The sequence below is a fragment of the Stylophora pistillata genome, chromosome 2, assembly GCF_964205215.1.
Source record: "Stylophora pistillata chromosome 2, jaStyPist1.2, whole genome shotgun sequence".
Lineage (NCBI taxonomy): Eukaryota > Metazoa > Cnidaria > Anthozoa > Scleractinia > Pocilloporidae > Stylophora > Stylophora pistillata.
The window spans coordinates 50,425,290-50,437,377 of NC_142520.1; the positions used below are offsets into that span (position 1 = coordinate 50,425,290).

The following is a 12,088-nucleotide window of genomic DNA, read 5'->3' on the forward strand; positions in this document are numbered from 1 at the left end:
AAGCATTCGCTGGACGGGGTGGCTGATTTCCATCTCGTTAGCACTTTTTTGAGGAAAAATAACTGCGCAAATTAAAGTATTGATTGGGCTTGAATTTAACTTTTTGTTAATTTAAGGGTTAACGGATACCAGATCGACAATTAATTCTAACTTTAGAGTCATTGGTAACGCACTGCTATCTCCCAACAATAAACAATAACTAGGAGATAATTAAAAGATGAAATAATTGGAATCAAGTTACATGATGGATGCTTAATAAGAGCAACAAACTCGTTAGTTTTAGATCTTCTATACTAGACATGAAAAATAACAATTCCTACTTACCAGAAGCATATGCAAACCCAAAAAAGGAAACAGGCAAAAAATTGAAAAAATATATATGAATAGGGCTTATCAGGTAAATGGGACTTAATGAGACCACACAACCTCAAGTTTTCCTAGACTACTTCCTTCGCGTTTTTACTTAATTAAGAATTGTATTTTTGCGAAATCGACGGATGAGTTTATTTCTTTCTTAATTTCTGCGTCAGGACACAATAAAGACTCCAGGGAAAGATCGTTTTGTATTTTTTAGTACATGGTCTGTTTAATTGGAAATTGGCTAGGCCCTACATTTAAAATCCACACGGGACACCCAAATCGGAGCAGAAAACAGTTCCAGTTTCCTTATATTTTTGTCACATAATAATAAAGAATAATCATCTTCCCACGAGGCTTATTCAAACAGTTTTTACCATACACACCTATTTGTTATCCATATCCGACGCTAATTATACTAACCCTTTCACAGAATGTGCTTTGCTAGCACCGTACAGAACGGATGTAACAACCCCAGTCGAGGTACCCAGGTATCTGTGCTAAAGAGACTCAATTTTTTTCATTCTAGCAGTTAACATCTACCTGTCCAACCGTGCAAGCCGGTCCCACCAACTTCACCCAACTGTTAACGACAGCATCTGAAAATGAGGTCTTCATAAGAGGACTTAGAAGGAACAAGACCTCTAAACTAAGAAGTAATCTTGGTTTCGAATGACAATGAAATCAATTTACCTAGAAAAGGTAGTTTGGAAAATATGGAATGCCGGAAATCGGGATCGGAACCGGAACCGGAATACTTGGAATACCCGGAATACCCGGAATACCCGGAATACACAGAATTCCCGGAATGACCGGAGATTAAGAAAGTTTTGAAAAATAAAAGTAAATTAATAAATAAATAAGAATATTGATGATTAAAAATTGATGGTAAATTCACAAACTCATTAAACAATTTAAAACGAAATTTTTCTATGAGGGTCCCAAAAAAAAAAAGCACTTACTGGCACTGTTCATGGAGATGCACGTATTAGAATTTTAAAAAAAGTCTGCGTCAGGCCAGTAGCCCATACAGCCTAAGTGACTAAATATTTGTACTCTCCCTTCCCCCTGGATGGGATGCTAATCCATCACATGGTTTCTCCCCGTTTTAAATTCGCCTCCACTCATTTACGTGATCGTTCACTGGCCCGCTACCACCCACATACCTCGGAGGTAACAACTTAGAATGGGTTACACATAGTCGACTTCTGGGTGTGACCATCGATCATAAGCTTGGCTGGTCCACTCATATAAAGGAACTGAAGAAGAGTTTTTCCGATAAACTAAGCCTTATAAAGAAGAGCAGATTCTTACCTAAACAGGATCTCTTAAACCTGTATTTTAAAGTTATAATTCCTGCAGTAACGTACGGCATATCCATATGGGAAGGTACTAACCGACAAGACGACCTCGATTTACTGGAAAGATTACACTGCAGGGCAGCAAGAGTCATTTACAATCTCGCTAAGGATATACAGCCAGCGGAAGTCCTTACCAGGGCTAAATGGGACTCTCTAAGAACGTTTTATAAACAATCTGTTCTGAAAGTAACTTATAAGATGTACCACAATGATTTACCATCCTGTATGACAGCAAATATTGTGAAATCGCAAACCTCATATAATTTAAGGAACAGTCTTAAATTGGAAATCCCATCTTTTAAACCGAATATCAAAAAGCATTCCATATCTTATAGAGGTTCAGTTTTGTGGAATTACCTGCCAATCGAGTGCCGTAAAGCGCATAGTTTCAAAAGTTTCTCCAGGATAATTAAGAAGCTTCCCTTGGTCAGGGACATTGACTTCTCTAATTTATTCTGTAAAACATAGCTCCTCCCAAAAGGAAGTATTTTGAGGTCTATAATTTTATCAGTTAGGTAATACTATCAATTATTAATATAAGCATTATCTTATCTTTATACGTAAGTCTTATTTTATACTATATTACAACTATTGTTTATGTATCTTTTTATTTTATACACGATCCCACAAGCTGCACAGCTTCAATACTTATCGTGTCTAAATAAAGGTTCTACTTACTTACTTACTTACTTACTTACTTACTTACTTACTTACTCACTTACACACCTGTAGGATGTCTAGGGCACCATGACTATCAGGCCGCCACGCTTTTCCAACCGGAACCATTGCAGAAGATTAAAAAAATGCAATATTTCCAATTAGTTTAATAGTTGAATTGTAAAAAGCTCCGAACTATTACAAATTAATACTCTACCTTAAATAATTATTAACCACACATTGGGAGCTATCAAAGCAGCTACCATTAAGACCAGCCGTCTACAGTTAAAATTGAGAAATTGTCAGTTACTCGACACCTTTTCGCGTTTATTATAAATACCTTGAATATATACCTTTGAATGTAAACCTTGTTTAGAAGAATCCATCAATACAAGTGATATTAGTAGTGCGATAGGCGAGTGACGTGTCAGAAGCTGATTGGCGATAACAAACACATTTGTGCTGTTATGACTTTTCTCAGGGCTGGAAATCCATGTAAAACATCGCAGTTTGTATTATTAGTATTTCTTCCTGCTCATCTAGTTTACAAAGAAACGTCCGCCTTTGACAATGGGAACAATATCTCTGTTTTATTTCTATTCTTGCCGTTTGTGGCCTATTCTATGGACGGGGAAACACAAGTTTCTGTTCATTTTATGAAGGTAAACAAAGCTTCGTTTTGTTTTGTTTTCTTTTTATGTTTTGTTTGTTTGTATTTTGTTTTTGTAGAAATATACCTCTACATTGGTTCTACTAAACTTAAAAAACTAAAGTGCCATATTTCTTCAATAACAGATTCCATAGGATCCCCATCTAAAAGACAATTATGATTTACGATCGGAAGATGGTTTATATATACCTTGGTCGATTTACGATCGGCGTCTACTTTGGGTCTCTGAGTAAAATTTTAATAAAAAATATTGCAATTTTTTGACAAGTATTCCCTATAATCGTGTAAAAGCCGAAAACACGATAAAAAAAATGTAAAATTAAGTTAGAACATTGAATCTTGCTGATTCAGTTTGTGTTCCTCTCTTGTGGGTATCGAACTACGGAGAAGTGAAACAAAATAGGCAGATGTACCTGTCAATTTTTATGATCATTGTTCCCGAGTTTAATTTACAAACAGGAATTTTCTTCACGTCATTGATGCTGACCCAGGCCCTCGTCAACTATTACAGGCAGGTCAGGGGAAACTTTGTGAAGAACTTCAGACCTTCACGCAAGAACATGGCGATGATAAACATTGCAAAAAAAGAGCAACTTGTAATAGGAACATTGATCAAGTGTCCTGATAGTCGCAAGGACACCATCGCGCTTAGGGAAGAAAGTTACTGCGATGAACTTTGTGAAGAAATTGGAGATTGCTGTGTTGATTATGACATATTTAGTTCTTATTAACCGAGCGGGAGGTCTGTATGGGAGAATCTTGACCGAGGTCGTCAGTACAGACCGAACGCAGTGAGATTTGAACCAGCGACCGAGGTCAAGATTCTCCCATACAGACCGACCTAGCTCGGTTAATAAGATGTTTATTGTATGGCTGTGTATTATATGCCAATTTTTTATATTCTTTGTACCTTTTTTTTCTAGACCGGTCTAGATGCCGGTCTAGATGGGAAAATCTAGACCACTTTCAATATTGATTTCAGCCAATCAAATTCGTGAATTCGGTAGTTTCCAGTCCTTGTGATAGACAGCCATATAATAAGGTAAGATAATATATACACCCCGTTTTTAAATACATTGACATTACTTATTAAATGTACATACTTTTTCTTTTCTATGGGGTGTTTCGAGTTGCAATTTATCTGGCATTTTATTATCTCAGGCAAACACCTAGTGTGACAAGTCAGCTCAAGAATTCGAAGCTGACCCATCAAACCTGCAGAACAGCTCTGTCAGATACGAACCAATTCGACCAGGGATACCTCATGGTTGCTAAATGTCCCCCAGTTTGGGAGGATACAGGCACTGCGCACTCCTGCTACTCCACCAACTATACCGCTGACCCTCTGACCGCCATACCTGTGCAGGACATAGCCAGATATATCACCTACGCTAACGTGTATTGCGCAATCTGTCATGGAAAATCAAAAGATCTTCATCTATGTAGCTTAGAAATCTCCTCTATGTTTAAACCTAATTTAAGTCTTCATGACATTAGATCTTCCCCTGTTGGTGCATCTTGGAAAGTCATCCCGGTTGGGACGCATGCGTACATTTCTATATATGTTAAGCAACCTAGAAAAAACACAATGTCGCTTATTGAGTATTACGATCCTTTCAGATAAAAATGCATGCCACTTCCGACTTTCCTTCAGTCACCGAAAAAAAATTACACAAACACGCCCGCGAATTGTCAGGGGGGGGGGTCTCCACTTCTCACATAACGAGTTCCAAGTCTTGAGCAACGATTCTATTTTACTTCACCCTCTCCAAAAGACTTATCCGAATGGTAGTTACAACGTAGTGAGCCAAACAGTCATTTTGTGCGTTAGCATTTCGGTTAAGTACATCCCTAGTATGAGAAGGTCTGGTGGAGATGAGGGAAAACCAGAACTGCGATCTCTAACACTGGTTGTGGTTACTTATGTTGGTTTCTCCCTGTCAATCATCGCTGTAATATTCGTCTCGCAGTTCAAACCAGAACGTGAGCTGTGTGAAAAAGGGGAAGCCTATAAATTAAAACCAAATCAAAGGCTATTTGTAAGCCACACGTTTTATTTCTTGCTAAATTTGAGTTGCATTTTAAGATGCTGGGCAACAAAAAAAAAAAAAAAAAAAAAAAGATGCTGGGCAACGCTGTGTAGTTACTTTCAAAATGCGCCGTTTGAATATTTAGCGCATTTTAAAACAATTTTCGAAGGTTAGTTCATATTTTACTTGGAATCTCGAAAGAACTGTCTGTGTTATTACTTCTTTTATACTTTTTCATGATTGAGATGAAAGTTATATAGTCGCTGGAGCATAGTAATTTTGTTTTGTTTCGTTTTGTTTTGTTTTGTTTTTTTCAAAATTGTGATTTATTTGCTACTTCAAAGTTGTGAGTTGAAAAATAAAAGGCAATGTAAAGACAAAATTCTTCCTTCGCTCATTACAACATGATTACTCATGGTCTGCTTTGTTCATGTTGGTTAAACAGAACTGACAAACTTGATAAACGTTGTAGCCTGTCTGGAGGAGTTTTATTTCTGCTTGTACTTCTCCACACTTACAACTGGTCCTTCTTGCTTTTGGCAGGACGGCTCATGACGTCTTCTTAATAGCAAGGGCAACGAGAACGTGAGCAACGTTTTTCTCAGGGTCCTTTATCTTCTTCCCTCTAGAAAGTACACTGGTTTCGGCTTTTCAAGTCCCTATGCAGAACAAAAAATACCACGGGGAGGGTGGGTGTCGAAAAATTGACAAATTGCGGGAGCATTTTTAAAATGACGCTTATTTTGCTAAGGAGACTTCATGTGAATTCGTTTGTTTTCGACTGGTTACACAGACACTTAATTAAGAGTTAAATATGTAATTTGTCAAGAGGCTTTGGGCTGATTATTTACACGAGGTCTAACCCAAACCACGCCGGTTTTATGCAATCAGGGGGCCTCAGGCCTTCTCAATAAGAAGGTCGATAAATGAAATGTCTTTCCACTGTTAACTTTTGGCCTCCTTGACACTGTTCACAAAAATAAATGTTCAGATGGACCAAAGATTTTTTAGGACGCAGCACCGTTAAACAATGGTTATTAACTATTTTTAAATGACCGGCCCTTTGTATATTTAGAGAATGATGTAGTAGCATTACTGCCAATTGGATACAAAAAAATCGCTATTATTTTAAGTTTCCTATTGATTGGTTGTTTGAAGGAAAGAAATGCACCCAGCACGCACATTTCCAAGCAGGAATTGTAAGTCGTTAGTGTTAGATGTTTCTCAGTTAAAACGCCTTGATATACGACCAAGTACCAATCTTGAAAGAAAAAGAGAATGTTATGGTTGAAAAAAGCCAAATCGATCAGAAAAGTAATGAGCTGATTATATATAAGAACTCTGAATCTTGTGTTTCTGTATCCCGAACTGCTGAAACACGTTTGATATGCAACGTTATTTCCCTCAATAAGCTGTCACTCTGAAAAATAACCATTGTCCTCAATTTGCCTAGAAAACTTCTTTGTATGTTGTCAGAACATTATTTCAACTAATTTTTTTTCTTTTTATCCTTATTATTTTTTTTCCCTTATGAATACAGTACTACTATTATTTCCTTTTTACGGAGAGATAGAGAATCCTTCGTCTCCTTTCCTCTAAGTCCAGCTCCCGTTTTCTATCTTTCCAGCGTTAATCACTGCGCATGTCGTAACGTGGAGGGTCACAGTTCGATTGATCGCCGTGTGATTGTCCGCAGTCTGTTTCGTGTGGTCTAGTATCTTTGGCTACAGACTGTTCCTCTTTAGGATTAATAAAATGGCCCCACCGGGTGCTTCACAAACATTTTTTAAAGCTGAGGGTGGAAGAGGACAAACTAGTCCGAAAGAGCTGCAAGAAATGGTCTCTAAAGCGAATCAATCTAACAAGAAAGGAGTAAATGGGATTTTACTTGGTCCTCCTGGAGCTGGTAAAGGAACTCAGGTCTGCAATTGAAGATTGCTCACTCGTTGTTTGGAATTTCCCAAACACCTTGTGAATTGCGTTTGCTCTGCCTTTACTTATAAGTTTGTTGATATTTTATTCGTTTTGTTTGTTATGCAGTTGTTTGCAAAATTCGCTCACGATCTTTCGTAATTATAAGGCTTCGATCATGACCGATCATTCGTCTCACCGATCAGAAATAATATTGCATTAACTCGTTGTTGGTTTCTTACCACAGGCACCTAAACTAGCTGAGAAATATTGTGTTTGCCACTTAGCAACAGGTATGATTTTCATAATATATATCGGTTTTAAAGTTGAGTTATTGAATCACGATCAATGTGGAAATTTCCTCTGCTTCACTCCCACTAGATCTCACGACACTCGATAAACCGGAATTTACCCACAGGATCTGAATGTCAACTCTCTGCATTCTATACCATACCTCTAAAATAATTTTACCTCTGAAAATTTGTGAAGGGGAAACGGAAAGTATCCCTTTATTGAACTCACTCCCAAGATCTTATTGGTAATCCTCCTTACTCTCTGCTGTACAATTCTTACGATGTTAGTTAGGATCAACAAATAATCCCTTAATTGATCATTTCTTTATTCTCATCTTGTGTCTGCTTGATATTCTATTGATATTATAGTGAGAAATTATGTCTTGATCACTCATGGGGGTTTCTGCTGAGGACTAAGAATTTCCCTGAAATGCAAGTAAAACACAGAGCTGTATGAGCTGAACTAAACAGTATTCTCCTTCCAATTTTAGGGGATATGTTAAGAGCTGTTGTGGCATCTGGTTCCACTTTGGGCAAAAAGGTCAAACAGGTCATGGACTCTGGACAAGTAAGGATTCCTACGATCAAAAGATATTTCTTTTTCATATGAATGAGCCATTGAAATAGCCATATTGATGCTGTAACACTTTTTTGAGGCATATACAAGTAGATCTTACTTGTATTTTGGAGGGGCCTCTAGGAAAGCAAGGGTCACCAAGAAAATGAAACCTTACTCCTTTAAACCTTAAGAGTGACCAGTATTTAGTTTCTCCTCAAAGTGGAACTGTTGAATCATTTTGTTATGGTCATGAGAATTAAGGAAGTAACAGTCAACATAAGAAGCTTTGATTGTTGGATAAATTCTCCTTTTCAGCACTGAAGGAAATGTGTGGAAAGGACTATTGATGTTGATTTTAGGGTGTAAAGGGTTGATCCCGAGGACAGAGCGCAAAGAATAGATTGTAACATGTTCTTATGAAGTCAAGTAAATATTACGTGATTGGCAGTATTGTTCAATTTCACTGTTATGCATGGAGAGAAAGAATTTCAGTGGATAAGGTTCAGAAATTGCAGTGATATAGGAGATAGGTTAAGGAAGCACTTCTCTAAGTTTTAGGTCTTTCACTTTTACCAAACTTAAGATTTGCATCAAAGTGTTTTGCACAAATTTACAAGCCCAGTATGAAACTGCCATGTTGGTGGATATCTTTTGTCCACCATATGGTGGCCAGAAATAGTGTAAAACGTCTGAACTTTCTTTGGCTATCTAGCCCACTGATTATCTAAACTATACCAACAAATATGCACAAAAACACTTTTTCTAATACTCAAAAATAAAAATACCAGATAGGTCTGTATTTTTCAACCAACTCATTTGGAGCTTTATGTCACACAACCAACATAACTCTGAACTTCAAACTGGGCTAGTTTCCAAACCAAGATTGCTACTGAGCTGAAAATTTGAAAACAGAAATGAATTTAGACCCCCCTTATGCCTGATGAGGATAAAAATTTTTGTGGCTCTTTATTTTTGAATTTTTAAGTTTGATGATGTCATGTCACAATAATTGCTATTCAGCAAATAAGTGATGGCAAAATTTGTAGCATTGTACCCTGCATAAAGTTTTATCTTGTGGATAGTGTTATCCTACCATTGAACAACCAGGGCCTGATGTTTATCCTGGCACCACAATGTTTGCAGATGCAATGTTCAAACTTGGTCTTGCTATTTGTACCTTTTCTGACTTTCTTATACATCGAATTACATGTTGCAAGAAAAAATTGTAGATTGATATACAGCATTTGGTCTTTGCAAGGTTATAAGTTGATTGAGAAACTAGCGGCAAATAAAAACAAGAGCTGAGGAAGTTTGAAGTTATATCTGGAACCCCTTCTTTCTAACTGGTTTCTTGACAATTTGTTAGTTGTGGGACACATTGAGTGATTTGTGTTCTTCCTCCAGAATGCAACAAAGTAACCCTTGCCCTTTCTGAACTGAATCATTCTTCTCTTGTGTCTTCTGTGCTACAGAATGACCGCGAGACCATTCCCCTCTGTGTTATCACTTAGACCAATTTGTGATTTTATCATGATTATGGCTCCACGTTACATCATGCCAAGCACCAGTGATGTGGCACATGACCCATTAGTACCTTTTACATTGCATAAATGTTTGATTAAGTACCTTTTATGCTTTGTTCTTAATTTTCTTTGCACTTCATGTTTTCAGCTTGTTAGCGATGCTCTTGTTGTTGAACTGATTGATGACAACCTTGGTAAACCTGCATGTGCAAATGGGTTTCTTCTGGATGGATTTCCAAGAACAGTGGTTCAAGCTGAAAAGGTAACAACTTTGTTCCTCTTGTTAAAGATCTCAATTGTAATTTTCCCCTCTCGTTGCTGTGCATTTTTTATTCTATTTAAGTGGCTTGAACTAAGGAGTGGTATTCCGATGCGAGTATTCCATCAGAGTGACTTGCACCTCAGCAACTTCAGTTTAGGTCATTGTAACAATCAAGTGGAAAGTTGTTTGTCAATGAGTTACTGTACATGTACATGTATGCTGGGCTCGACACTAACTTTTCAACTTACTCGCCAAGTGGCTGGTTACATCTTAGATGTTACGACAATTTCAGTTTGTTTACTAGCCAAACTGGCGAGTGGAAATCGAAAACCACTAGCCAAAACTGAATTTCTACTAGTCTGTGGCTAGTGGGCTACTGTTGTTGTTGAGCCGTGTGTATGTTTGTAAAAGCTCATTAACCCTTTCACTGCCAAGATCTCTTTAGCAATTCTCCTCACTGTCTGTGAAACATTGCATTATAATTTTATTGCTAAGAACTCAGTAATGGATCAAGTGATGATCTCATGATCGATATCTATGTTCTCACCACTCGTCTGCTTGATATTGTAGTGATATTGTAAGGAGATGGCATGTCTTGGTCTTGAGTGAAGATGTTAAGAGAATATAGTAGTGGGGCTCCCATGCACACAAAGCGCATATGGGGAAGAGCCCCATTCCCATGGAATATGGTCAACCTCTTTTCATTTGGTTGTCACGTGACTGACTAAGCATATGTATGTACGTACTACCTTCAGATTGCATGGGTAGGGTAGGGAAGACTATCAAAATGAAGGGAGGGGTGTCTCAGGCGAGTTTTGGCAAATGCACATGTTTTATGTTATCATTAATATTACGAACTTGGGAGCTCCACTTTTAGGCTTGGCTAATTAACAATTATTCCACGAGCGCGCGTTGGATATGAGATGATAGATAGCCAATGAGGCGCGTAGCGCCGAGTTGGCTATAATCATCTCATATCCAACAAGTGCGAGTGGAATAATTGTTTTATTAAAAACACCCTCAAGAAATTATTATTTTGTAAGAAGAAACTGGATTTTTTAGCTCCCTTTTGATTTTAAGCTGACGCGTACGCTTACCATATTTGTGGATTATGGTATATTGGCTGATATACCATAATGGCTAAGCCAATAAAAAGTCTTGAATGGCATTATCCAATGATCCAGTTTTTAATAATTCTATACATTAGCATACAGTAACCCCTTAGGGAATCTGGCACTGTAGCCACTATGATGTCTGTCGCTCATGCATGGGGATGTTATGTGTTGGTTTTTACAAAGCCTGGGCTCTGATCTGCACCATACAGTGTACATGCATATTTGTTTTTCCAAAAAAAGATTCATGATAAAAGTATTTGTACCAGCCTTGAAAATGTTGAAGTACATATATCTTATTAACCAAGTGCGAGGGCCATACTGGGAGAATGTTGGCCCGAGGTCTTGACAGTCCTAAGTGAGTGCAGCGAGGTCCGTACAAAAAAGACCAAGGGCCGCTATTCTTCCAGTACGGTCTCGAGCAAGCTTGGTTAATAAGAGATTTATTATACGACTGAAGTTCAAAGGGACACAAGTGCAGTATCATTCAGGACCATTCGGGACAGTGCCTGGTCCAATACTGAGAGAATATTGACCGGAAATAGAGCATTTTGATTGGTCGATTTTAGTTATTGGCCCTCTGACTGCCCGAGTCGTGTAATAAATGTAATTATTTCACCTCATTTTGTAATAAGTCTTTTATCATTTTTTCCCCTTGAAAATTGTTACATTTTTGTACATATATTTTCATCTGTTTTGATTTTATTTTGTTTTTTATCCAGCTGGATGAACTACTTGAGAAGAGGAAGACAGCACTGGATGCAGTGGTAGAATTTGGAATTGATGATTCTTTGTTGGTGCGGCGTATAACTGGAAGGTAAGGCAGCTTATTCATGGTTACATTTAGTTCCACCGGTAAAATTTGGGATTTTACAGGTTATGGCACTTTACAAATGAAGGATCATACTCTGATGCATTGTGAAAATCCATGATATGGGAAACATCTGAATATCATTTCATGATATTCAGATGTTTCCCATTGCCTTCACTTTCAGCTCAAGTTTAATCATGGCTTCCTTCATTAGAAATTCTATTTTCAGTCATTTTCCATGACTGCCCATCACCTCTCATGTTGCTTGGCTTCCTTGACATAGAAAGTGATAGTTTATGATTATCAGTACATGTACATGATCATTGTAATGTGCCACTAGCCTTTAAAATCGCCTGAAGGTTATTCACCACACATACTAATGCAACCTTTAACATTCTTTTAAACAAACACTTTATCATTTTTATCTTGCACAGTATTAATATCCATTTTTCTTCTATATATCATTTCCTCTAAAGCTTAATTTTTGCCAAGTATTGTCTTAATTTGGATTGTGTCTGTCATTGTGTGTTTTGTTTATGTTC

At 37.5% G+C, this 12,088-nt stretch overlaps 2 protein-coding genes across 3 annotated transcripts in view; both read left to right on the top strand.

The window, feature by feature from the left end:
- The first annotated feature begins 791 nt into the window (after nucleotides 1-791).
- Nucleotides 792-5,630, top strand: LOC148740125 (uncharacterized). Its single transcript, XM_088749645.1, has 5 exons — nucleotides 792-848; nucleotides 1,295-1,321; nucleotides 4,301-4,593; nucleotides 4,649-5,028; nucleotides 5,521-5,630. The coding sequence occupies exons 1-5, from the start codon at nucleotides 792-794 to the stop codon at nucleotides 5,628-5,630; spliced, it is 867 nt and encodes a 288-aa protein (XP_088605771.1).
- Nucleotides 5,631-6,736: 1,106 nt separating this feature from the next.
- Nucleotides 6,737-12,088, top strand: part of LOC111337923 (adenylate kinase 2, mitochondrial) — a 7,823-nt gene continuing 2,471 nt past the window's right edge. The window contains exons 1-5 of one of the 2 annotated variants that reach the window (XM_022944312.2): nucleotides 6,737-6,995; nucleotides 7,234-7,279; nucleotides 7,771-7,847; nucleotides 9,510-9,623; nucleotides 11,458-11,552. In XM_022944312.2, coding sequence (XP_022800047.1) covers nucleotides 6,831-6,995; nucleotides 7,234-7,279; nucleotides 7,771-7,847; nucleotides 9,510-9,623; nucleotides 11,458-11,552 — 497 coding nt within the window. In that variant the 5' untranslated portion in view covers nucleotides 6,737-6,830. Of the gene's footprint in view, nucleotides 6,996-7,228; nucleotides 7,280-7,770; nucleotides 7,848-9,509; nucleotides 9,624-11,457; nucleotides 11,553-12,088 lie in introns of both variants that reach the window. The other variant, XM_088748938.1, reaches the window with a different exon arrangement.

What these genes read in the sequence shown, in the direction of transcription:
- LOC148740125 (XM_088749645.1), top strand. Translation starts at nt 792, where the DNA reads ATGTGCTTTGCTAGCACCGTACAGAACGGATGTAACAACCCCAGTCGA. An exon ending in ACCCCAGTCGAGGTACCCAG is followed by an intron (nt 849 to 1,294) that starts GTATCTGTGCTA and finishes TTTTTCTATGAG; the next exon opens with GGTCCCAAAAAAAAAAAGCA. An exon ending in CTCGCAGTTCAAACCAGAAC is followed by an intron (nt 5,029 to 5,520) that starts GTGAGCTGTGTG and finishes TTGGTTAAACAG; the next exon opens with AACTGACAAACTTGATAAAC.